Below are 27,432 nucleotides of genomic sequence, written 5' to 3'. Positions count from 1 at the left end.
AGCACACCATTGTCTTTGCGACAATACAGCCGGCGACGGGTGAATGAATTTGGAGGGCTTAGGAAAGTAACCGAATCTATAAAATCTTAGACATTTTAAATAAAGTATACGATAATATATTTCTGTAAGTTTCTTGTTACGCGCTGTTCACGCGCAGCGATAGTATTTTTACCGTAGAAAGATACTTGAGACTTTTTATTCCACGATGATCAGCGATGTCTGACCATATAGTGTTTTTATCTACTGCCGATTGAACGGCCGGGCTATGCAGCTTGCATTCGCGCGATTCGGATAAATTGCCGCGATAGGAGGTGAGATTAATTTTCTGGCCACACGGAATTTACGAGACAAAAGCCAGCAAGTTCGCGAGATTTAAATGCCGAGTCCTCCGAGTCTATTCACCCGCGGCTGGCCGTATCGTCGTCACGTAAGCGCAGCCGCAGCCGCCGCAGCAGCAGCAGCAGCCGCCATCGCAGCGCGTCGGTCGAAAAATAGCATGAAGTAAGAGTTACGCGCTAGGGCTGTTCTCGGATTTCGCAGAGACGAACCGGATATTCGGGTATCGCGACGAGGGCATCGGCGGATATATCGAGCCCGCGCTCCTGTTCGGAATTGACGTGCGCGCACGCGAGCTTTAGCCCGTCCCGCGAAGTAATATATTCGTAATTTACGAAGTAATATCCGTCCCGCAATATGTTAAACGCGGAGCTATCGCACGTTACGTTATTATAAGCAACGTGGAGCTGACAGTGAAAGTTACATTGAGTCCTCTCTCGGGAGCTTGCATTTCACCAATACCGTTTGCTCGCGACGTGATTGTAATCGCGATGTAATTAATCGCTTTTGTATGGTATAATTAACTGGTTCTCACGATTGTCTTACGATTAGATAGAGGGAAGTGCGTGGGAGAAACGTCTAATTTGATAGATTTTAAATGGAAAAATCGTCCGAATGAAAGTTGCTGGAATAATTAGTAAATTATAATGGATGAAACAAGAGTAAAGGTGTTTTAGTTCAATTACGTTGATAATTATATATTAATTATTATTTAATTTTATTAATAAATACTTAAATTTTCAAGACTACAACAACGTAAAACTTCATGATATAACTTCATGGATATTTAGTTTAATCTACATTTAATGAATATTTAAATTTTCTATACTATAACAAATGTAGAACGTTATGCAAATTTTAGTCTACCTAAAATATCTTACCATTTATTTTCCCGTATGACTTTTCTGCCGCTTAAAGCCACTCGACCGGCACTTTCAATATCTGACAGATCTCTCCTGGGTAATACACTCTGGGTAATACTCTCGCGAATATAACCCACGTATCGCGCTTGAAAATGTTTCGAGTCGAGGTATATCCCTAATAATGTTTTTTTCAGTTCTAATATTTCGGTATTTTGCGTTGTGCGTCGTTTTTTTTCCGCAAAAAAATCAGAGAAAATATTTTTCGATGATATCCTATGCGAAATTCGTTCATTAAATTCGAGATAGTTACGTGCGGAATTTTTTTCAAAGCGTATCACGCGCGCGCGCGCTAGCCGGATATTCACGAGAGACGCACAGAACAATTCGCCATCCGGATAAACGACGAACAACGGCATCGTTCGGATAAACGCAACTCTAGAGTCCTTTTTACGAGATGATACGCGCGAAATGACGAAACAGCAGCAGCAGCAGCAGCAGCAGCCGCCGCCGCCGCCGCCGCCGCACAGCCAGCAAAACCCGTCGCACCAACGCACTTGAGCACCGCATAATATAGCGTAATTTCACCTCACGGGTCACCCCGTAATATATTTTCTATCTAGATACATATCTAACAACACGGACGCACCGTTGAACCTGCACCTCTCACTCTCTGGCCCCTTATCGCGATAATTAAGTACTGCGATCGCATATATTCTCCGCATTAATTTCGCGAGAGTGCCCAACGCAGCGGTGCCCGACATTCTGACAATCGAGATTTCGTAGCAGCGCCGACGAACAACGATATACCTTCTTTAAATACTTTTTGATATGTCAATTAAGAGAATCATTATTATTCTAAAAGCACTAATTCTTAATGTATCGGCATTGCGTCGGGGACCGCTGAATCATGTGCGTCCGGGACGTAAACGAGATAAAAGTGAGGAGACATGTATACGCGAGAAACGGAGAACGAAGAAATGAAATGTTGATATGAGGTCCGCGCGCTTGTCGGTACTCAACACGATCGCAGTAGCCCAGAATGAAATATGTGCTGCATGCAAGGGCCAATACGGCACTTCACGAAACTCGGCTTCGCATATATAGCACCTCTCCGTCTTGAGCCACGGCGAGCAGCAGCAGCAACAGCAGCAGCAGCAGTAGCAGCAGCAGCGGCAGCAGCAGCAGCAGCAGCAGCAACAATCTTGTAGTTCAATTTGGAGCACCGACTCACGTTCACTTCACCCAGCACACGCATATCTGCACTGACACGTTTTTCAGTTTATTTTTCTCTCTTATTTGGTCCCGAGCGCCACTAATCCCCTGGCACCGACTTCCCGATGTGACGCTCGCACCTCGTGTTTCGTTTCCTCCTTTCGTTCCGTTTCTTTTTTTCTTGTCTCACTTTTCTCTTTCCCCCGCTCTCACCGTCACCGAAAAATTCGTATGCCGCCTATATCCACCCCGCCTCGCATCGAGACGAATCGGTCTCGTTTGATCCGAACGTTCGCCGGAATAATCGATTCCCGATTGCGAAATCGTTGCTGAATTGAGGGGAACGGAGTATCGAGGGATCGCATTTATCGGATTTGAATTAATGAGCAATCACAGTCCGCAGTCAAAGTATTTAAATTAAGAAGAAGAAAGCGCCTCTAAGCGTTTCCCCCCCCCCCCCGACCCTGCTTTCAAACGTAATTTAAAAAATACAGCATCTCCGCGGAGACTGTTATTCTTCTCGCTAAAACAAATTGTAGCGATAAGTTTACGTCTCCATTATTGCGCGTGCTACTATTTGTTGATTTTATTGTCCAACGCGGAGACTGCCGCGGGGTCACTCGGTGGGAAATAACAATTTTGTCCACGTATAGGTTGATTTTCGCGGCAATACGCGTATCCTTCGTCCACTCGGCCCTTCGATTATTCATCACGATTGAACGATAATATACGCTCGCGAGCGCATAAATGCGCGGCGCATTATACAAATGAATGCGCGAGTAATTCGGCGTACAAACGTTCGGCTCGGGCGGGACGCGCATTTTGCGCACCTTGTGCATATTTGTACGCAACGATTGTTCGTGCACACATTCGTGTATGGTATTAGATTCGCACAGCACCGATTTATCGTATTATCACCGTGTATCGCTCTGTTCTCTGTGGTCCATCACACGGTGTTTATCGCCGACATTATTTTACCATTTGTCTCGCCGATGGAAAAAAATCCTCTCCATCGCGCGCGCACGTTTTCAGCACCGTTTTTCCCTCCGCACTTTTCTTCCTTTATCTCCCGCCAGCCTGTTCTCCCCTTCTGCGTCTCGCTCTTCCGTCTGTTTCTTTGTCGCGTAACATCAGAGGCGAAGAAACGGACAAGAAAGGCGGATTAAGAGGAAGCAACCTGCCAATACATTTGGCGGACAATTCGTAATTTTTATCAGCGAAACTTTCGCGCCGTTTGTCCGCAATCCCGAGAGGGCCAACCCAGTCCTCTCCATCGCGCACCTTCAAATCCTATTTCTCTTTACTTTCGCGGTAGCTGAAGTAGGAAGTTGCACAGTAGGCCAATCCTCTCTCCCCGGGAGAACTTTTCGCTCTTGCCTTTCAGCGCAATAAGCTTAGATAGAGACGCGTGACGAGGTCTGGGAGAGCGTTTCCGCGCGAATTCAGCGTCCCCGATAAAACGCGACATCATCAAGATAAAAAATTTAATAGTGGCACGATAAATAGTTTATAAGTTGTTAATAATTTGGTCAATCAATGGTCAAAATTTACGCGTTAACTTTTCGCTAATTTGTCTCTGCTTGACAAAAATTTGATTAGCATATCGAATTATTTAAGTCTTTTAATAATTTTAAAATAAATCAAAATTGTTTCGTGATTTGAGGAATTAAATGAAATTAAGGGGTTTAATACCTTTGACAAGCCTTAAAACTGGGTCGAAATTAACGAATTTTTATTGTTGGCAAAAGTATGTTTTATTAGAAAATAAAAATACATGTCTTGTAGAGTATAAGTCTTTTAAGAACATTTTTCGAAAATTTCAATAAAAAATATTGAAAATTGAGGTCCTAGCAGCTGTTTTCCCGAAACAGTGTTTTGAAAATACTAGAAATATCTCAGAGACTAGTGAATCGATTTGCATGAAATTTTTTACAGCTACTCTCAATACAACAATCTAGTCCTTCACGTAGGATTTTTTTGATTTATGGGTTAGTTTTTTTAATAAATAGAACGACTGATTTTTAGGTCAAAAATCGCATTTTTCCTACGAAATTTCAAAATTAGCTATTACAAGGACTAGTTTTATTCATCTAGTTTAACGGAAAATTTTTGTTTTCGTTTCACATGAGAAGAAGGCGGGGGTATCTCTGGTACCGCAAACGCCGTTTTTACAAGCACCATTTGGGAAAATAGCTGCCTGGACCTCAATTTTTGATATTTTCTATTGAAATTTTCGGGAGATATTCTCAAAAGACTACTGTACAAGATATGTATTTTCATTTTTTAATAAAGCACAAGTTTACCCACAATAAAAATTCGTTAATTTTGACCTAGTTTTAGGCCTGTCGAAGGTACGTAAGCCCCCAAGTGAAAAGGTACGATTTTCATTATCCGCTTGCGAATTTCGGAACGTGATCGGGTCTCCCGGGCCGCGTCGTTGTAGTAGCTGTCGCATATCGGGATCCGTGGCAATCGATTAATGATCGCGCATTGTGGGTCAGTGCCGCCACGGTGGGTGGTGGAGCCGCAGGACGCCCGTGCGTCGGAGGGAATGCCCCGATTGAGTTTGCATTGTCACGCGGACGGGTTCCCGCCGCCGTTGGTCACATGGCGGCGCGGCAGCGGCAAGAAACCCGGCAATTATCACGACATAGCCAGCCACGAGCACATGCAGGACCTGAGGATACACTCCAACGGTTCGCTGGTGTTCGGCCGGGTCCAGGAAGATCACGAGGGCTTCTACCTGTGCGAGGCTGTGAACGGTATCGGAGCCGGGCTCAGTAAAGTCGTTTATCTCACCGTTAACGGTACGTAAAACGTTTATCAGATTTTTCTCACCTCTTGCCATCCGCAAAGTTCGGAAACAGTTCTTATTAAAATTATTTTTCAAGATTATATACGCTTACTTATGTATTTAAGTATGTTTTATTTATAATTTTTTAATAACATTAGGGTTACAATCTCTATCAAGAAATGTTCCATAGAAACATAAAAGGTAAATTTAGTGAAATCTCATCTCATAACGTTTGTTATAGTGGAAATATAAAAATTATTCGACGATCTCTTCGTAATATCTATTTTTTATGATCTAATGTACTCGTCAAAAGACAATTTAATAACACGAGATGTAATTTTTTCCAATAAACACGTCATTAAATTTCCCATTACTATCTGCAGTTACAGAAAATATTTTAGCGCTAAAGCTTCACGAGATAAAGTAATCTCTCTTTCATAATTTCTCTTGAAGGGATTAGTCTTCTACTAATTGATGATTAACCCTAATTGGATTTCGCTGGAACTTTAGGTATTATCAACAGTGTAACGATTGACCCGTGTAGTCAATTTGATCCACTTTATCCTATTAAGACATTAAGAAAATATTTCTTGATGAAATAATCGCATTGCTCGATAATTTTATCAGAATTTCACAAAATGTAATCTTCTAGTTTTTTAAATCAACAATATTTTGTTAAACTATTTTGTCAAATTCGTTTTCTTAAGTTCTTTATTCTCAATCTTTAGTTTTTAATTCAACGCTCTCAAAAGTTATATTATTTTTAACACATGCCACATCAACAAATGGTTCATCATGTAGTAACTAAACCGATTAGCTTGAAAATATGAATTCACGCGAATAATATTATTTGGCATTTAAGATCCAATCCTGACCGTTTAACACACGTTTTCTTAATTCCATTTTATATTATATATGGAGGGGTAAAAACCATAGTGGTGTAAGTCAAATTTTTAAAAATATTTTTTCGTGTGCATAGATGCAATTTTGCACACGAGAAAATATTTTTAAAAATTTGACTTACACCACTATGGTTTTTACCCCTCCATATATTGTCGTATCTTTATTTACTTATTGAAAACATATTTTATAATACACATGTACATTTATTATCTAAATTATGATTTTTATTATAATTAAATAAATAATTCAACTAAATCTCAATTAATCTTTTTTAGCTATTTATGTTAGTCTGATCATATCTATCTGTTTCTACTAGTTGTAAATCTTACCTTAAATGATCTGCAATTCGTGTTCAAAATAGAATTTTATATACAATACGAAAAATATTTCAAGAACAAAAATACCTCAAAATTTATGACACACAATAAATAGGATTCTCTCTTTAAACTCTAAAAACCTGATGAGTCGTTCAAAGTAAATTAAAAAATTTAATTTCATTCATAAACAGAATTTATTAGATTGTTGGAATTCGAGAGCGTTCTCAAATAATCGTGAATTTTAACTATTAACCACATCCAAATGTGTAATTATAAATAGAGTTCTATTCCGATTGATGCAGTTCCCGCGCATTTTGTGGAGAAGCATCGCAATCAGACCGCGAGGCTGGGCTCGAATGCCTCGCTGCGCTGCGAGGCGAAGGGCGACCATCTTTTGAAGATAGTTTGGAAGAAAGCAGGCTCCCAATTGGACCCTAAGCTTCCCGACTATCGTTACACTCTGAAGGAGGACAACACCACCGACGGCGCCGTCAGCGTTCTCGGTTTCGTCAGCACCAGCCGCGAGGACAGCGGCAGGTACTTTTGTATCGCGTCCAACGCTTACGGCCGCGACGAGATGACGATTCATCTTTATATTCAAGGTACGAGGAAATCCGAGCAATTAGTATCTAGATTTCGACAGCTCTCAAAAGTTCTTTGGATAGCCGTTAACATCGACTACAAAAGACATATAATTAATTGATATACCCGCGGGGACGTTCAATAATGTTGACAATAGCAAGAGAAAAATAATAATAATAATAATAATAATAATACTGCCGTATTAACGTTTACGTTTCATAATCGTTTGTTTTCCGTCAGAGATAGGAGATAGTCAATGGAGTCCATGAAATTATTGCGAGGCGAGTTATCGCGATGATGCCTTCGGGGCGCGTCGGTTGTTTGTGCATAACACTATTCCGCTGGATGTAATTATCGTAATGTATACAGGCACTCGACAACGCACGTCCATTTAATTTAATGTACGTCCGCGCAAGTACGTAGCGAGACAGATGAGCCGGCGGGCGGCTCGCGCGCGCTGTCTCTCTCTCTCTCTGTATATTCTCCAAAATGAGATACGCTTCGAGCGGATGTATTGCGTCGGATAACCCGTGAAATATGCATAACGCGGGTATGTGACAATCGTGCCATAACTGAAAATTATTTCATTGGACGCGATGCGCGCGCGTTTACGCTGTGCTCCGGAATTAGACAAAAATTTCCAGCTAATTGCCGAAGCTCCAATTTCGCCCGGTGAAACGTTCTAATCGGAGACTTGGACCGACACTATTTAAAATCGCGTGTTAAATGTTGAAATTGCATCTGCATCTCGAGATTTTATTTCATTAAACATTATGTATTAATATCTTCACTGCCGTTATAAAAGCATTATAATATTTTCTTAGATGCTATATATATTTGTCGAGACTGTGGATGATGCACATAGTTCACAGATGAAAAATTTAGTGTGAATTGTCCGTAATAAATCCGTAAATATGACACCGAAGAAGATAATTAAAAATTAATGAATCAATTCCTAGAAAATATGTGAAAAATCTGAAAAATAGGATATATTAATTGAAAGGCATATTTAGTAAAAGACTGAGAATTATTTAAACGTTGAAAATTTTAATATTAACTTTAAGAGAGATTCCACAAAATTATATTGATATATAGAGCCTCCAGACTTCCCACGAAATCTTCATGTGATCGAGAAAGGCAGTCGTCACATTAATCTGGGCTGGACGACCAGTCAAGACGGGAACAGTCCGATCACCCAGTATATAATCGAGTACAAAACTGAATCAGGTAAGTTTAATCGTAATAATTACAACGTAATTGAAAAAAAATATAATATCTACGATTTAATATTATAATATTCTATATTATACTATGAATTTAATATTATATTTAGGAAAACATTAATATGAAAAGGAAGAGTTCTTAAAATTGATTTTATTATAAAAACTAAAAACAGGTTAATAAAATCTTATGCAATTAAGGTTTTTTGCATGCCCTGATTCTCGATCGCGACTTATAAATAACACGAAAATGAATTTCCGGAATTTAATAACTTAAAAATCCAGAATATTAAAATCAGAGCTGATAAATGTCAGCTCGCGCGTGGATCGGTGTAACTATAGCAGCAGCGGCTTCATTTAATCGACATTCTTGATGGTTTGACCCCCGAGGACGAAATCACCGCAAGATGATCGTTCAATTTTGCAGAAGTATGGCACGACCACACGTTCCACACGACGGTACCGGGGACACGTGCTCGCGGCCACGTGAGCGGTTTGCGTCCTGCGGTCACTTACCAGTTCCGGATGTACGCGGACAACGAACTGGGTCGGAGTCAAGCGAGCGACGTAGGTATCGAGGCCAGGCCGAACATTTACAAGTCAAATTGCGTTCCGGTCGGACAATCGTTTCCTCACCGACTGGTCGTCATTCTCTTCCGCTTTTCCCCTCGAGAATTAAAACAATCGGGATACCGATGTGTGACGGGAAACCGTGCCCGATCGATATTCCCGCGCGCGTGAAAAAAAAGGGCCGTCTCATCTCATCCCCTAAGCGAATTCCTCTCTCCGTCGCCTCTCGACGAATGTGCGACCGCATGCATCGTTGGCCTGGATTCAAATTGCGCACCCCGCAATGCCCCTTCGGGCATATCGACTCCGCTCGCACCTTTCTTTTTTTTCTTCCACAGAAAAGAATTTGCTCGCGCGTTTAAGCATGCAGCCTGCGCAACATCCGCGGATGCTTTGAGATGAAATATCGGGGCGCATCCAGCCGAATTCGTTCTGTTCCCGCAGATTCGCCGCAACTGGCGCGACCCGCGTTTCACATGTTTCCTTAAACACCGACACGACGGCTGACATCCGGCTTTTATACCGCGCTCTATGTACTTTCCGAACGCGTTCTCCAAGTCTGTGTCGGTGCTTTACAAAAGAAAATTTAATTCGTCTTTATTCTATACGATCGTTCTTTTTATAATTCAAATTCGCGACGGACGAAAATTGTGGAACACAGTTATTGAAAAGTTCAGCGGCAATTAAGCGGGCGGGAAAAAAAGAAAACGTAATGAAAGGGGGGGGGGTGAAAGTGAACGGACTCGCCAGAGAATTCAAAGCAGGGGCTTTTCAGATTTTAGAGACGACGACTGAGGGGGAGAAACCGGGCGGTCCGCCGCGAAATCTCAAGGTAGACCCCATCAGCTCGACCGAGTTCAACGTCACCTGGGATCCGCCCGATCATGATTTATGGAACGGCGAGATACTCGGTTATCATGTCGGCTACAAGGAACACAGGTAACGATCGAAAACACTCTGACGTTGTTTTAACGACGCACCTCGACAGACAGGGGTTTGTTTCCTCACTCGTACACATTGCACATATACGCGCGCGCGCGCGCGCACACACAGAACTCAAACTTCCTGTATTTCAGCCCACAGAGCTGATACCGTAGAATTTACGCGCCATTAATAAACGACGAGCTATCTCAGGGTCAGTTATTTATTCGCCTGGGGCAACGCTGACAAATCCTCGAAAAACTATATAGGCTTTTTTACGGCTACGTTTTGTTATATCGTCTCAGGGTGTTTTTATTGTGTTTTTGCTACAAACTAGTTAAATTCGTCAATATCAATTTTTCTAGTAAGTCAATTATTGTTAGCTAGATCGATGTAAATTCGATAATGTACTTAGTCATATTTCTAAATTTTACTGTTTATATTTGGCCCCATTATTATTTTTCAGTCTATCATAAATATATATACAATCTGCACAGTTTTCTTCACTTATTTCTTATTTTAGAATCTACGTATTCTAGAATAATTATTTAGAATATTTAGAATAAGTATTTAGAATAGAATTAGCTAGAATAATCATTTAAAAAAGAGATGAAGTTTCTTTATATTAATTAATTTCTTTTATATTCTTGAACTTATATATTTCGCCTAGATCTTTTTTATTGCTATTTTATTTTAAGTTTATCTTGTTAGTCTTGTTACTTTCCGCCAAGTGTGTCATGTATATTATCTTTACATTTTTCACACCAGTAATCTAGTACGAAGTTTGCACCCCCGAAAGTTTGCCCAAAGTTTGGGGGTTAAAAGGAGACACTTGACACCCTTTCGACAAACTAATTAATCACCCGAGCCAGGTGTAACGAACGCTCTCTCTCGAAATTCAGGTTGGGGGCGGAGCAGTACACGTATAAAACCGTGGAAAGACGGATCTCGACGGCGAGCGTCGCCCTGGGTTTGGCAAGAACGTCCATGCCCGGACGCCAGCATCACTTGACGAACCTGAAGAAGTTCACGCGTTACAGCGTTGTCGTTCAAGCGTTCAACGCCCTCGGACCCGGTCCCATGACGCAGGAAGTTGTGGCATCGACACTCGAGGACGGTAAGCGCGCGACTGCATGTGAGAAAAATGAGCCACGTCGATCGAGTCGACGAGAATACCACGAAGTACGTTTTTGATTGCAAACGTCACGAAACAATGACCTCTTACTTGTCTCGAATATAAAGCGATGCTAAAAATATTGTTATAATAAGTGTCAGTTTCAAATTATTTTCAAATTGACATCGCAGCGAGATTAATTTCGTACGTTGAATTTTGACGAAACGACACATTTATATCGTCGGGTTCCGCGACACGAATCACACGACGAAAATATGCACATCGGACGCGACCTGGAATTAACATATCTGGTGTCGCGATCGATCGGTGCGCGTTCGCGAGCAGGCGGACGAGAGAGAGCGAGGCTCTCTCGTCTAGACGTCTATTTTCGCGACTCGACGCCGAGGAGCTTCAAAAATTCATGAAGAGAATAATATTCGCGCCTTCTCGCGAGCCTATCATGAATTCCGCCATGAATACCGACCGCGTGCGCACAGGCCGCGGCTGCACGACTTCCTCGGGGGATAAATAATAAATTCAGACGCGGCAGCCGCAAATAACTTCTTTAATCCTATCCGCGCGCCGGATGGCGGACCCGACGAAACTTTCAAGTGCACTCCCGATATTTTTTCGCGAAGAGCAAACATCCCTTCTCCCCCGCGACTCGCGCGACGACGGCACCGTGCCTGCCTCTTTAAAAAACTTTTCACCTTCAAGCCGTTCTTGAAATATTCCGCGCGTATAGTCACGTCATCCTCGAATATGCACCGACGAATATCGACGTTTTAAATGCAATACGAATTTTATGAGCCGCGCCGTTCATATTTCTCAGATTATTGCAATCATAAAAATATATATTCAATCCAGCGATATCATAATTTTCACTAAAATTAACATACGGATGAACAATTATGTGGATATAATAGATCACTATTACTAGAAGTTCGTAACGTTTTAACGTCACGCTATTTCCAATTAGTATTATTTTAATATTTTAAAAGATCATAATTTATTGATTTCATAATTTATCAATCTTATATAATCTTATAATCTCATTTTTAAACAAATCACAAATGTTAAATGATAAAACTATGCGCGCATATAATTTTGATAGAAGATATTTGCGATACGAAAGACGACGGACTACTTGGCAGATCTTTTGAAGTGAAATATTGAAATATATATATATTCTAGTTCCAAGCAGTCCTCCTCAGGATGTACGTTGCACTGCGCTCTCGTCGATGTCCTTGCAAGTCTCCTGGGAATCTCCGCCCGACTCCAGCCTGAACGGGATCTTGAAGGGTTACAAGGTCATGTGGGAGAACACGGACGCGCTGACGGAGTCCGTCAAGCCGGAGATGAAGATCACCACCGCGCTGACGGTGGTGCTCCACAGCTTGGAGAAGTACACCAATTACTCGATCCAAGTCCTGGCGTACACGAGAACCGGTGACGGGGTCTCCTCGTCGCCCCTCTACTGCGTGACCGAGGAGGACCTGCCGGAGATGCCGGCCGCCGTCAAGGCGGTCGTCAGTTCGGCCACGTCTATAATCGTCTCTTGGCTGCCACCCCTGAAGAGCAACGGCAACATCACCTCCTACAACGTGCACGTTCGCGGATTGGGACCGGAAGGCAAGTGGCACAGGAAAGCCCTGCAGCCGTATCAGACCAGCTACCACGCCGAGGACCTGCACAAGAGGACCCAGTACGAGTTCACGATCGCGGCGGTCACCTCGGTCGGCGAGGGCCCGCAAACCCCGTCCATCATGCTCTCACCTTCCAGTGAAGGTAAAGGGATTCTCTCTTATTTCAAATTGGTTTCGCGATCATTGTTCGCGCGCGAACAAAGTTTAATCTTAATCTTAAAATACTAAAAACGATGTCTACGTTCTGAATATTCTGTTTATCTTATTTAAATACGTGAACCTCGATGTGTTGTTCTTGTCTACTCGATGTACTTTCGATATCCGGAAGATTGTACGAGAGCGCGATAGTAGTTCGTAACAGCGAATAGTAGTTGGTGCATCGAAAATATGCAACTTTGCTCCAGTCGTGGAGTCCAGAAACTTGGAGTTCCAGGAGTTGCCTTTCGGCACACAAATTGGACTAGTTGCGAAAGTTACGTTTCGGTGCGCCGTTCACTCGTCCATCGTATAAACATCCGTTTCTCGGACCAAATGAATTGTCTACAGTCGACCAGTAACGAGATACCGAGCGCCGTACTTATGTTTGTTAATGAGCCGCGCGCTTTTTATTTTCTCCCCGGAACTCTTCGCAAACACTCTTCCCCACGAACTCTTTAAATCTTTCCCGTCAGGGAAAACACTTTCTCTCCGAGTTTGCTCCGCACGGTTGTTGGTAAAAGCTAACTTAGATGACTGCGATTATCGCGTGTACTCGATAAGGGTTCGCTTACTCTATTACAGTTCGCGCCGCCATATATTCGTTCGGCACCACGCTTATCGTACCGTGGAAACAAGATGTGACGCTGCCCTGTCAAAGCGTGGGCAAGCCCGAACCTTCGGTTATCTGGAAGCAATGGGGTCAGATAGTCAAGTCATCTGCGAGAGTGTCCCTCCGTCCTGATGGATCCTTGCAGATCAGTGAGCTTCATAGGGAGGATAGCGGAAATTATACTTGCTTCGTGGAGAATCGCCACGGCTCCGATCAAATAACTCATCGTTTAACCGTGCAAGGTGAGCGCATTTTTCATTTTTGTAAAATAGTCACACGAGATTTATTGTCAGAGTAATATAATATATTATTTATTTCTACTTAATTTAACTTCTATGAAATTAATCTCGTATTTAATTTCATTTAACTTCACTTCCATTTAATCTCTATGAAATTAATCTTGTATTTAATTTCATAAGTAGACTGTCGAAAAATGTATTATATGAAATTAATTAAATTAAATTGAATTATCTGTGAAGAAAAAATAATATAAAATAAATTTTACTTGAAAAATGAAGTGTTAATATTAGTATTAGTGAGGTATAAATAAGCTTTTTCTCAAGAGGCTTGTAACTTACAGTCAAACTGTATATCACAGGGAGCGATCCATAAATCAAAATTGGTCCTTTTCAGTTCCACCTGCGGCGCCGTTATTACACGCGACCAGTACCAGCAGCAATTCCATCAACGTGCAGTGGAAAAACGGTGACGACGGCGGTTCGCCGATTCGCGGCTACATCTTGCACTACAAACGCGAGTCCGGCGAGTGGGAGGAGTTCAAGGTGTCGCACAAAGTGAGCAGCTTCGTTCTGTCGCGGCTCTGGTGCGGCAACGACTACCAGATGTACCTGACGGCGTACAATCGCATCGGCATGGGCAGACCCAGCGAGATCGTCAAGGCGACGACGAAGGGCTCAAAGCCGGACGACTCGCCCGGAACTGGCGACAAGTTCGTCACGGTCAACGTTTCGTGGATCACTCTGCATCTCAGCACGTGGAACGACGGAGGGTGTCCCATAACTTTCTTCGAGCTGGAGTACAGGAAGAGCGGCGAGGGCATCTGGACCCTGATCTCGAATAATATAGAGGTATTCGGAGTGCAAAGAGTATTTTATTTCGTTAGATGTATGTGCAATGAAGAAGAAAAGTTACTCGTCTTCGTTTATAAAAGCATTGTACAAATTATAAAAGTGACATGGATTTTTCATTAGTTTATCATCAATTTTTCGTCAGTCGATTTTGCCCTAGCGAAAATATCGAAGTGAGTCAATATTTGTTGTAGCTTCCAATTTATAGTATCACATCTCTTTGAAATATATTAAATTTTAAATTAGGAAGAATTCTAATTAAAAAGCCTAAATTTTTACCTAAAATTTTAACTGAGAAATATAATTTTGATACAATCGTTTAATTCTGAACGTTTGTAATTCGAAAATTATTAATTCGTGCTTCGGTATTTGCTATGGAAAAATAATCTTTAAATTGGCCCAAAAAATCTAATTAAAAAGAAAATGGCTTAAGAAATGAGACAATTTGCATAAATACATTATTATCAAAATCTTTATTCATATAAATTCTTTCGCGTATCGATATTTCGATAACAAAACATCATGTATTATAATATTATCATTGCTATATTGATAATTTTTTCTCAAACACGGTTTAATATTTAACATGCGATTACAAGACTGTGATGGACTATACGCGATTTGCATATTGTGCAGGTGCAAAAGACATATACTCTCAGTGAGCTACAACCGGGGACCACTTACGACATCCGCATAAGGGCCCACAACAATGCCGGCTCGTCAGTAGCCGAGTACAAGATAACGACGTTGCAGCCACACATTAGCACGACCATGTCCGCCATCGAGATCGATCATTACATTCCCCAGCACACCTCTGTGTATTCGGATCTGAAGCTCATCGTACCTTTGGTGCTAAGTTCATTCGCGGTCATCGCCGCAGCCGGAGCTGTCTTCTACTGCTTCCGCAAACGTTAGTCCGTCATATATGCATACAGTCCTCTAGAACTAGGATCATAAATAGCAAAAGAATCTTCAAATAATATAACGAATAAATAGTACTTATACACATTATACACAAATAAATACAAAATATGAAAAAATATATTTATATATAAAAAAGTGTCAAATCAATTAAGCTTATATATACTCGTATATATACGCAACAATCTGTAATATTGGAAATAAAATTATATTGCATTAAACGAAGGAAACTTGGATGAAGTCATTTATGTAGTTCAACCAAGAAAACAAAGTTGAAATAAAAAATTGAAATTCTTATAAGAAGATTATAAATTATTGCGATTATATACGAGTACATAAGTTTTGATTTGACACTTCTTTTTCTTCTGCGTGAAAGTAATTAAACTACATTTGAGATAGAATCGATGGATAATAGCGACTTTTGCAAAAAATTGTCAATTTAGAAAATAATTAATTGCTCGATTAATTTCAAAGTTAAGGTTATTTAATTTCAGTTACATCTTAAAGTACTAATTGCAGGTCCGTTTATGGGCGACATCGGGAGCCTGCATGACGCGCAAACCGCGGCCGCCCTAGACAATAAGCAGAACATGGAGCAGCGCGAGCAGTATTACGCTACCGTGCGTAAGCCGCTACGCTCGCCGATCCACGAGATGGGCACGCTCGAGAAAATACCAGGTGAGATAAACAGACCAGCTCGCGTTGGTGAAACCGAGCTCGTTCTTTCCGTAAAAAAAAAAAAAAAAAAAATCAACAGTGATACAAGACAAAACGCGGGGATAGGTCTCTTTTTCTCTCTCTTTCCCTCTTTCCTCTTTCTCTCCCTCTCTCTCTCTCTCTCTGCGGAGAAATCGAGATCGCGCGAGGGGCAAACGATTGCGGCCCGGAAGTCACTATTAACGAATCGTTATTAAACATGCTTGTAGAATATTCGGAAGATATCTACCCGTACGCCACGTTCCAGCTGGAGGAAAGCGTTCCTGCAGGAGGCGACAGCCGCTGCAATTCTGCCGCGCCACTTCAGACCTTTGTCTATCACGACCCTCGTCTCTCCACTGCCGATACCCTTCAGTTACGAGAGGTATCGTCCGCCGATCTATCGTTGTTAGAATTGCCGTCTTCTCGCCGCACGTTTCTGTCCCGCGCAATTTCTGATCGCGGAATATTCTGTCTTCTTATCTCTGATTCTTGTTTCACGATTCGCTCTCCTAACTTCTCTTTTACGACTTTTGCGACATAGAGCGAATATTTTGCGCAATTTAGGCGCAATGGTAATCCACATATAACGTCTATTTTTTCTAAGTGAAATAATCTTTAGAGAAATTCTAGTTATCCTCGAATTTTAAAACATTTTTCTATTCTTTCTTTATCTTTAGGATCTAGATTTTTTTGAAATTTATAATGTTGTCAATCGAGACAAAGTATTGATTACAAAAGTTGCAATTTTATACGTGATTGAAATCATGATTCGGGGTTCTACAGCACAGAGAAAAAAATATTGTATCAACAGCATTAGTCTAAATGGAAATAATCTTGTTAATTCAATATTTCATGCTTTTGTTTCAATAAAATAAGTATTTCTTTTAATAAAAAAAGTATTGTTTCACTAATACTGTTATTGAATTAGCGAGATTATTTCCAATTAGACTAATGCTGTCGGTACAACGTCATTTTTTTCTCTGTAAACGATGCAAGAAGTAGACGTTTATATTCAACGACAGACAATGACGTTAAACGTGCGGGAAGAAACGCGCGAGCATGATGATCTGTCACTGCTTTTATCATTCACTCTCATACATATTCCCGGCTTCGTTACACCTGCGATAATTGCATGCGCACATCCCGATCAGTGCACCGAGATCACCTTATCCTCGCGACGCAAATCGGAACCCTTGGCGATCCTTTTTGTGCGAATACTCACTCGCACTCGCATGCACGATGTGCGTTTTTCGAGTTTCTTGCCTCGTGCGCGATCAGTACGGACACAGACGTTATTACGAATTTTAATTCGCGCGCGAACCTTCTTGGTCTTTTCTATCAGTTCGGAAAACCGCGGACTTCTCTAATCTTCTTTTTTTTTTCAATGGGCGAAATCGTGACGCTAATATTTACGAGTTACATCATTGCGACTGCTGGTCCCAGTGCTGGTCGTTTCGCTTCGTTTCGCAACTGTCCTGTGGCGGCTCGCGAGAATCGAGGAGTTATAAAGTATTGATTGGAGCAGACTTAGATCTATACCGAACGCTGTTCGTCATTTTACACATTTGCATCTGTCACCGAGTCTCGTCTAGTTTTATTAGCTGTAGCATAAAACTCTCTCATTATTCATCGCTCCCGCGATTCCTAGTTCGGCAAAGTAGAATAGAGTTTCTGTAGAAGATGGTGACAAAATTTGTTGCTCTTTCCCTTCACTACTAGTAGAGAAAAAAAAAATATATACATATATATATCTCTATTACTTCGAAATGATTAAAAAATATAAAGTAATAGAAAAAATATTACTTTGTTTATCTTTTATTATTAATAAATGAAATGTATCTTTAATATCTCGCGATATGGCGTTTTTCAATTTAATAATGAATAATATTTTAGTATAATATTTTCTGTAAAAAGTTGATTACAATGAATAACAAGAGAAACTTTTTGTTATAAAATTAAATGTGCACAAATATGATTGATATTTGAATTTAATGGACATTTATTTTTGCAAGAGAACATATTTGATTCTTTTTAATTCTCAACTGCCCGAGGGTTGTCCGCTTGACTAAGCGAACATCTTTCGCTCTCTAGATTCCCGCCACACGCTCCTTGAATACGAGCAACAATCCCGACGAGATAAATTAATTATCGATCCGGTTAGGCGGAAGCTCGCGTACTCACGAGATCCTCGACGATTCTGCTCTAATCTTGAAATCGCTCCTCGTGCGATCCGGTCGAGAGAGACCGCCGATCGGGATCGGGGGGGATGCGGCGCGATACGGCGCGATACACGGTGTGCCATCTCATGGAAAAAACCAATTCCGTCTGATTGCAGTCGGATTGCAACCGGTACACTAAGGTGCGCGGAGGCCGTTCGTCCTCTGCGCCGTTGCACAAAGCGCACAAGGTCAGTCAGGGCAAGTCCGAGTCGGAGGAGTACGACACCCTGGGCTCGGACAGCGACACGGAAGTCGGGACCAGCAGCCGAACCGAGTCTTCCAATCACCTCGTCGATTCGCACCACTCGGCATCTGCGGCCGACTCGCGCGTCCACAGTATGCAATATTTTCACCTCTTTCTCTCTCTCTCTTTCTTTTTCTCTTTTTCTGTGTCTCTCTCTGTCTCTGTCTCTCTCTCTAGTCTTTCTTCCTCAGGAGTGTAGCAGTAGGATAGAAGGCAGCTTCTTGGACTAGAAACAAAGGCTCCGGTTTTTTTTTCATCCTTTTTTTCGACCGGTCTCGCTGGAGATTCAGTCCTTTCAATTTTTGCTTTCGTACCCGAAAATTCTACGCCACGCTTCGATTTCCGTTTCGGAGAGGCTCGCGTTTTCCACTGCTTCTAGCTGCGAGCACTTTCGTCCTACCGTCGGTTTGTTTGTTTTTCCACAGACATAATTTCGTTCGATGCACGTATATACGTGTATGCGATACATGCACGCTTTCCTTGGTTGCAGTCTTGTCTGCACGAACCGCCTGTTATGCCTCGCGCAATGTAGATCCACGACGAAGTGCCTGCCGCGTGAGATCGCAAGAGCACTTGCGATTATATACTCATTTACATTCAGCGAATTAGGAATAAGAGACAAAGGGGAAATGTTTACTTGCAGACTTCCTGTACCATGGACCAGAATCTAGCACGTCTACAGAACCCTCACCGATTTTTGAGAGAAAATCGTTTCCTGGAAGGGGAAGACCCAAGTAAGCCTATCGCCGGTTGATTATTTAATTTCTTCAATTTCTCCCACGATACTTTCGGATCTCTAAGCTAATCGTTCGTTTTTTATATTTAACACATTATTGACTATCAAAATTCGACGTTAGATCTAAATTTAAAATACATAATACTTAAACTAATTATTGATTACCCAAATTACTTAAAAGCCGATAGTTAAATATATATTATCTGAACACATTTCCCAATCAATTTAGAGAAAAGGCTGCTTTACTAGATCAGGACTAGATCTTTGTTGCCTATAAATAATAATATTGATAATGTAAGGACGTCAATTCGACGGGATGTCAGGATAATAGAATACAGTTCAGATAATAGAAAGTTTATTTAACTTTGTTACACACAATTCGATACGGTAGGCACCGCAGCGCGCAACCGGAGACGGTCCACCTCTATCTTTCGCGCCTCACGATCATCTGCCCGCGTATTACAATCGGAGCAACGAGCTCCGTGTTCGGCTCTGATCACGCGTGTCCGGCGTGATGTCTTCTCCCGACATTTTCTCAGGTCTGCCAGCTACGGTGCCAACGTGACTAATTTAACGGGTTTCTTACAATAATATAATTTAATTATGTGATAGTATTGTTCTATAACTTTTGGTTGAGACTACGTTTCAAGTAACGCCCGAAAGTAACGGCGCGTGGTTTGCTGGGGTGATAAATTACATAAATTCACGCAAATAATATTATTAGGCAATCAAGATCCAATTTTGACTGTAAAACGGCCTTTTCTCTAAATTGATTGTATTATCATATTGGTATTATTATGTTTAACATTTCCTAAATTCTAAACTTAATATGTCCTATAGCTTGCAAGGTAATGAGATAAAGAAAGATCCGTTTGCATTCCAGGATGTTACAGCTGGCGCGTCATACCAGCGAGGAGGCCCGTGCCCACTTCGGGCCAATCTCCGGGCCTGGCCATCCCAAGCACCAGTCGGGCAATCCCTGTGCCAATCGGGACCAGGAGCGTGACGGATCAGGAAACCTGTTCGTCCCCAAGCTGGACCCACCCTCGGGGTTCTCCGACGCGTTTGAGCTAAGCGAGGCCGAGTGCGACTTCGATCGCGGTCACAACAGTCAACGAAACGTCCGTGACTTCGTAATCGCGGTGTAAATAGCGTGTAAAAGCCTCCGACGCGTACGCGGGAACCCCTTGCCGTAAGGTAAAAAAGAAGAGAGGAGAGTTAAAAAAAAAAGGAAATAGCGAGAGAATAAAGAGGAGAGTATAAAAGTAAGGGAAAAAAAATCGCGCGAGAATTTATGTAAGCCGCGGTCCGTCGTTTCGTTAATGCGAATTGGCGCCTCGCGTCCGATCGCCAGCCACTCAAGTGATATTATAATTCCACGTACTCTCTCCTTCGTCTTACGCCCCGGCCTACGTCGACGAGAACGCGTCCGTCAGCTCGACCACCGTGCTCCGTAAACTGCCACCCGCCGTTTCCCGGCGAGATCGGTCCGACACGTCAAGATTATTTCTCGGCTTAACTATATTAGGGCTAAAAACGATTTAGGCGAACAATCGCGAACGCGCCACGATTGATCGTATAAACAAAGTTAAGTTTAACGAGAGACAGAGAATCTATGAATCAGAGAATAAGCTGCCGTTTATTGGTTCCTCTCCGGATGGAACCGCCAAGTTTTACGCATCGCGTCGCTCGGGCGTGCTCGTGCGAGCGCTCGAGCGGAGCGGGTCGAGCTCTACGTTGTTGTCTGTTCTATATTCGTGGCGGAAAAAAAAAGCAAGTGGGACGCCGGACGAGCGTTTCGACGACGACGATCCGTATAAACTGCCACGTTTTATTCCACACGCTCCGTGTAATAATCCTAATTAGTTAAATTGGCGGTGCTATACGCGCGATCCGCATCCACCTCGGATTTCTTCTCTCCACGCGACGATCTCTGTACGCGGGTATATCTGCCTCCGAAAGCACGTGAACCGCACGTACGCCCTCCCCTCTCCCTCCCCCCCCGCATACAGTCTTCTAATTGTTACGATGAAAATACGACGCGAACGCGCGACGACTGCAATTAAACTGTAAAAGTCTAACGGTAACTGCCATCTTACTCTATTATGAAGCGACCAACGCGACCGCGAAGAAACTTACGATCGATCGAGACCGCCCCGCGAATCGTTCTCCGACAATTGCACGTGTCTCTCTCTCCCTCTTGGCGCGAGACACCTGCACATGCATATCGAAGCGAGTAATATGCGAACCTCCGAAAATGTTCCCCTTGTCTTCCAGTCATTCTCATCGATCGAGTATTCATCGCGCTATAATCGAAACGCTACCATCTTCCGCTTCTCCACAAAGAACGTTACCGTCTAAGTAAAGAGAAAGTATAACGCAACCATTCGTCGTTGCCGTCAGTGTCGTTTTAACTTATCCTCGAGAGACTGAAAGAAGCATCGTAGATTTAGGTTTACACTCGACGTCTGTCGCAAGGCAAGCTCATATATATAAGTCTCTGCGGTTCGTGCGAGAAAATTTAACGACGTGCCAGTGAAGAAAGAACACCGTCAAACACACAGAGTGCCGCGAAAGGAATGTCGAATGCGAGCGGATGCCGAGCGTAAACCTAGTTTTAGTAGACGAATTACCACGTAGCGTAAACGTAACGGCCGAACGTAATGTCTGTAAACTGTCTATTACTACTGTACCCGTTGTACACCTCGCTCATCACAAACTGCCGCGTACATCACCCGCCATCCGAGACCCAGCCCCTCTTCCCGACAGATGAAAGAAGATAGAGAGTAGGAGGAGATAGAAGAAAACGTAAAGGTGATGCCAGTCTGCGTTGATTAACGATCGACGGACCCCGAAGATGATGGCGGTGATGATGATGACCTGAGAAATTATTGAGATACACGAGAACAGTACTGTTTCGCGAATGTCATCGCAACCTTGATACCACGTGTTGCCATCGTGCCGAAACGTCACCCGTTGGCTGGTTGGGTTACCGTTCACACTCGGTCGGGTGACGATGATTTTTCGGTCGGCCAGTTTAAATTCCCCCATGCCCCCCGTCTCGCCCCCCATATGCCCCGCCCCCTGTTATTTCAGCCCTCGAGTCATTCGCGCGAGGTGGAGGAAAGCGAAAAAGGAGTCGCCCTGTTGATATATCGTCTATCTTTACGACACACGAAATGATTTACCACGAAATTCGTACTATTGTGTTTTAGACGACTTTAGATTGTTTATATTCTATTTACTTTGTAAAATATACAACACTAATTCCATATTGGAAACGTGCCTGTGTGTTTCTTTACCCGTCCGTCCATCTCTTGTCCGATAAAACCTATAATGGCAAATCTGTTTTGCAGAAATGAACAAGTTGACGCAAGAGGTGCAATACAACTTTTATGAGACAGTGTGGAAAGAACTTTTTTTTCCTCCACAAAAAATATTGATTTTATCGTTGTTCTCTCTCCGCGATGCTGATTGGAGCTTTTGCTATATATTGTGCTTATTTCGTACCATTATCACGCAAATTAGATATTTTAATAGCTTAAATGTTAACAGGATTAATTTTATTTATTACGCTTGAAGTTATGATTTATTTCACCTTGCTCCTGATTATTCCTAATTATATTGCAATACTTTGTCAATTTTCCAGACTTTTGATTTTCACGAAAGCCGGATTTGAAAGCCCGAATTCTTAGAAATTCGAGGAATTCTTGGAAATGTAAAATATTCTTGACAATTGAGAAAATTCTTGGAAACTGACAAAATTCTTTATGTTGATAAAGTTCTTAAATTTGACAAATTCTTTATGTTGATAAAATTCTTAAATTTGATAAATTCTTTATGTTGATAAAATTATTAAATTTTCGGCAACTGATCAATCGCATTGGTCAATTGCCGAATTGCTTAAATAAAATTGGTCTATTCTTTTTTTCCATTCAAGATCTCGAAGCGATTTCTAATACCTATCGTTCGAGCACAAAGCTTTGGAACGCTTCGTTTGTTTTTCTGCCCTCCTGCTCACCTTCTTATAAGCACAAGGCCATGTACGCAAATTTGTATATAAGGGAACGCTTAGCAATTTGACTGCCTGTTCTTTGTCTGTACGTACCGGTTGTGGATTGACTCGCAGTTCTAACGGTCCTAAAACAATTTTAACTTGTGTAGCTTCAGTCGCTGAGAAATTCAGGAAACATGTATCGGCTCTTTGTGACGGTAATCACGGTAATCAAATTCGCGTCAATCAACGCGGAGTTGCATAGGTGAGTACATGTTATATACAAACGATCCACATTTATATCGACACGACGAATTATAATACCGTACACAGATCGCGCTTCCAACTACTTGGAATCGCCGCAAAATTCGCGATAAATAATTATCAAATCAATTTCAAATACCATAATTGTATCAAATCTGTAAGAAAAACGCATTTTGAAAGTCGGAATAAAGTGAGCAAACTAACAAGAGATGCTTTGAGGATTCCTTCGAAAATCTTATTTTAAATGAAATTAGCATCATGAAAAGAGGAGTTTGCATTTAAGATACCTAACTACATTTTAATGCGCAAATATATGCAGGTAGCATTTATTTTTCGATGCCAAAATGTTGAGGCGTTAATAGTTTTTAAATAAGAATTGCTTGAAAATGATCAAATAAATTGTTTGAAATTCGTATTATGTTGTACGATATATGTACATACATTCGCGTTTATACGATACGCGTATAATATAACGTAATTTTTTTTATGTTGCTTCAAGGATTCCGTTATACAAGACATTTTCCGATGAAAAATTTTTGACGAAAACTATGGCACGACTCCGTTTGGGTACGGCAAACGTACCTCTGATTAATAATGACAATTTAGAATATTATGGTAATATCGAAATTGGAACTCCACCGCAGACATTTAAAATAGTTTTCGACACTGGTTCCTCGGATCTCTGGGTACCGTCCAAAGATTGCGACGTTAACCAATCTCCTTGCTGTAAATATATCATAACATCGCTATCTCCCCGACATTCTATTATATCTATATGTACATTTATATTTAAAAAATTAATATTTCAAGCATTAAAATAATCTTAATAATTTTTTTCTCGTTTAATAATTGATATAAAGTAAAAATATAGATAAGAATAATGCTGTAGAATTGTATCTATTCCATTTACATTTTAAGTAAAGTTATACAATCTTTAAAGCAACAGTTTCAAAGATTCGAATCAGTGGTAAAGTAAATATTATGTAGCTAATTTCCTTACTTACATACTTTCTTATTTACATTATTTATCACACTTACTTTAAAGATACAAATAATTTTATATACGAAACAGCTCACATGTTGAACCAAAAAATATAAACATAAATATATTTGATAATTTAACTAAATATATTTGATGATTTAACTACTGTTAGTTATATATTTAGATTAATATAGAGAAATTTATATTTCTAGATTTTTCAATATTAACTGATTTAATTTTATTTACTTCTTTTTTCAGCGAAACATAATAAATATGATAATACACAGTCCACCACATACGTGCCAGAAGGAGTTACGTTTAATGTTTCTTACCACGATGGTATTTGGCAAAATGTCACACTGTACGGGAACTTATCTAATGATAACGTAATCGTAAGTTATCGTCAAGTAAATGATATATTTAATTGTAATCACAGTCATAATCTATGAAAATTTTCTAAAAAGCACATGTTGCTATTATTGTCCGAAACAAAAAATGCGCGCAATTATACTTTATTAATAATATCAACGTTTCGTAGATTGGTGGCCTTGGGGTTACATCACAGATATTCGGAGAAGTGTTTAATTTCTCGGAAGATTCTTTGCCCTGGGCAAAATGCGACGGCGTTCTGGGGATGGGCTATCGCGCCTTATCTGCTTTTAAACAGGATTCTGTCTTCCAAAACATGATTGATCAACACTTGGTGTACCGACCAATTTTTAGCTTTTATCTAAATCGGTATGTATCTTTCCGTATGCCACACGTGTGTTTAATACTATTTTTTTAATTACATACTTTGTCTTTCTATGCAATGTAAAATGCAAATGTATATGTATATAAACAATATAAAAAATATACAACCTATATAGAAATGTCACGGACGTGTTCGGCGGTGAACTGATATTGGGTGGCATCGATTCTTCCCATTACGAGGGCGAGTTTACGTATGTTAATGTTACTAAAAAAAAATACTGGCAAATTACCATGGATAAGTATGTAGTTTTTTTTCTAAATTATACGTATGTCAACCACGAATTATATGTCAGCTAATTGGTAATGTTATCCCACTGTAGGATTCAAGTAAAAAATTACACCTCTTGCTCGGAAGGCTGTCAAGCTATTGTTGACACGGGCGATTCTTTGATATGTGGACCACCGCAGACTATCGAAGCTCTTAACAGAGAGATCGGTGTTAATGATACTGGACTAGTAAATAATAGATCTTTTTCGTTAATGGAAGCTTTCACAATTATCTTAAATAAATTATTGAAAAAAATTAATAAATGTTTGATAAGTTACGGGTTATTAATATGGATTACTAACATTGACCTTCGTTTAAAGGTGAACTGCGACGAGATTTCTAATTTGCCCGATATCAATTTCGTCATAGGTGGTAAGACGTTTCCACTCACTGGTCAAGATTATATCTTGAAGGTAAAGAATATTATTATATAAAAATTTAAATTGTTTCTAGAATAGAAATATCATGCCATATTTAATGCCTTATATTATTGCCTTATATTAATGCTTTATATATTAATGCCTTATAGATCACACTAGAAGACGAAATAGATTTTTGCATTTCCGCCTTACAGGAGATTGATTCGTTTAATGGTGTAGAGTGGATTTTGGGCGATCTATTTATTGGTCGGTACTACACCGTATTTGACATGGAGAACGACCGAGTGGGATTCGCCATTGCAAAAAATTAAATCTTGATTGCCTTCTCATAAAGTTATCATTAAATATTAGGGAATCTAAGTGACATTACTAGACAAATAAGCTATAGTTTTTTTTAAATATCGACTGACATATGGTCTGTAATTTTATTTGGACTATTTATATGGTATATTTTTAAATTAATACGTATGTAAGAATTAGAAGAAAGACATGCGATATTTATTCTGCCAACGATTTGGTACATCTTGTTCTTTCGGCAACTATCGAATTGTTAGATATTGTGAACACAACTTGTATATAAGTCTATTAAAATGAAGTATTTTTTACACTGAATATTGATTTCATATATCGCTCTTTCAATCTCATCTTAATGTAGTACCCCGAAAAATATTATCTCGTTTAATCTTATAAATTTTCTGCTTACATACGAGTACAAGATATCATATAACATTCTGCTTATATGTATAAGAGTATGACATACCGCATTTGTAATCAATATATAACTTTTTACATTTCTTATGCTTACACAAACGTATACACGCATAAATCTTTTGCTTATTAATAAACATTATCTAAAATTTTCGACACATAGATACCAAATTGTCGATATGAAAATTATCATGTCGTATGTATTCTAATTAATAAATTGTTATAATATTGAAAAACTGGCTTAGGTATCTCACTATCGTTAATATTATAAATTTATATTTTGAAATTGTTATTTTTAGAAACTTGCATATTGTATTAACTACTGCTAGTGTTAAATAAAATATGATACACAAAGAAAGATTATCGAGTAATTTTGATACATAATGTGTAACAACGATAAAATTTTTTCTTGCAATAAACGTTTGCAAACATTTTATATAATTACGAGCCAATGTCTCCGCAATATTAAAGAAAAATATAAGAAAAGATAAGAAAAAATATAAGACTATATAAATAATAGTAGCTAAACATCTTGTATTATACAATTTATGCAACAATTTATTATATTTTTCGAGAGATCTGTAGGAGAAAGGTTTCGAGCAAATCCTACGTAAAATTGATTTCTTAATTCCAAGCTAACATTTTTGAAATTTTATCCATCTCAAAATCTTATTCTAGCTTTTTGTTTTTTATACTCTTTTTGATAGTTCTAAAATCTGACGAGACCGACCAACTACTATTTCCAATATGACGACTATAGTGGTGCAAGTGTATCCAGATTAAATTAGTAAAAAGAGCTCTTGGACTGTTAGAAGCTTAATGTTTATATAACTTTTAAAACTCTTTATCTGCTTTACCGTTCTCCTTTTCACCTTCTTATAAAAACAAGA

The 27,432-nt window shown here is 40.2% G+C and overlaps 2 protein-coding genes across 5 annotated transcripts in view; both read left to right on the top strand.

Annotated features, from left to right (window-relative positions):
- The window catches only part of LOC139817433 (cell adhesion molecule Dscam1), a 166,033-nt gene extending 143,559 nt beyond the window's left edge, over nucleotides 1–22,474 (top strand). For 2 of the 4 annotated variants that reach the window (XM_071785520.1, XM_071785521.1), the window contains exons 12-26: nucleotides 4,913–5,218; nucleotides 6,728–7,027; nucleotides 8,103–8,234; nucleotides 8,655–8,794; nucleotides 9,573–9,736; nucleotides 10,621–10,835; nucleotides 12,027–12,620; nucleotides 13,259–13,528; nucleotides 13,920–14,374; nucleotides 15,011–15,284; nucleotides 15,815–15,973; nucleotides 16,222–16,376; nucleotides 18,330–18,549; nucleotides 19,101–19,191; nucleotides 20,077–22,474. In XM_071785520.1, the coding sequence (XP_071641621.1) occupies nucleotides 4,913–5,218; nucleotides 6,728–7,027; nucleotides 8,103–8,234; nucleotides 8,655–8,794; nucleotides 9,573–9,736; nucleotides 10,621–10,835; nucleotides 12,027–12,620; nucleotides 13,259–13,528; nucleotides 13,920–14,374; nucleotides 15,011–15,284; nucleotides 15,815–15,973; nucleotides 16,222–16,376; nucleotides 18,330–18,549; nucleotides 19,101–19,191; nucleotides 20,077–20,341 (3,740 nt within the window). In that variant the 3' untranslated portion in view covers nucleotides 20,342–22,474. Of the gene's footprint in view, nucleotides 1–4,912; nucleotides 5,219–6,727; nucleotides 7,028–8,102; nucleotides 8,235–8,654; nucleotides 8,795–9,572; nucleotides 9,737–10,620; nucleotides 10,836–12,026; nucleotides 12,621–13,258; nucleotides 13,529–13,919; nucleotides 14,375–15,010; nucleotides 15,285–15,814; nucleotides 15,974–16,221; nucleotides 16,377–18,329; nucleotides 18,550–19,100; nucleotides 19,192–20,076 lie in introns of those variants that run through there. The other 2 variants (XM_071785522.1, XM_071785523.1) reach the window with 2 other exon arrangements.
- Nucleotides 22,475–23,181: 707 nt separating this feature from the next.
- Nucleotides 23,182–26,849, top strand: LOC139817792 (lysosomal aspartic protease-like). Its single transcript, XM_071786090.1, has 8 exons — nucleotides 23,182–23,452; nucleotides 23,951–24,177; nucleotides 24,692–24,825; nucleotides 24,972–25,171; nucleotides 25,303–25,425; nucleotides 25,507–25,642; nucleotides 25,775–25,867; nucleotides 25,984–26,849. Exons 1-8 carry the CDS (start codon nucleotides 23,385–23,387, stop codon nucleotides 26,143–26,145), a joined length of 1,143 nt encoding a protein of 380 aa, XP_071642191.1. The 5' UTR covers nucleotides 23,182–23,384; the 3' UTR covers nucleotides 26,146–26,849.
- Nucleotides 26,850–27,432: the final 583 nt, after the last annotated feature.

This window comes from Temnothorax longispinosus, chromosome 8 (genome assembly GCF_030848805.1).
Source record: "Temnothorax longispinosus isolate EJ_2023e chromosome 8, Tlon_JGU_v1, whole genome shotgun sequence".
Taxonomy (NCBI): domain Eukaryota; kingdom Metazoa; phylum Arthropoda; class Insecta; order Hymenoptera; family Formicidae; genus Temnothorax; species Temnothorax longispinosus.
This window is presented reverse-complemented; position numbering and strand designations above follow the sequence as displayed.

Bases quoted from the DNA above. Each gene is read 5' to 3' on its own strand.
- LOC139817792 (XM_071786090.1), top strand. From the start codon at position 23,385: ATGTATCGGCTCTTTGTGACGGTAATCACGGTAATCAAATTCGCGTCA. The intron at 24,178-24,691 runs GTAAATATATCA...TTCTTTTTTCAG, and splicing joins CGTTAACCAATCTCCTTGCT to CGAAACATAATAAATATGAT. The intron at 25,643-25,774 runs GTAAATAATAGA...CTTCGTTTAAAG, and splicing joins GTGTTAATGATACTGGACTA to GTGAACTGCGACGAGATTTC.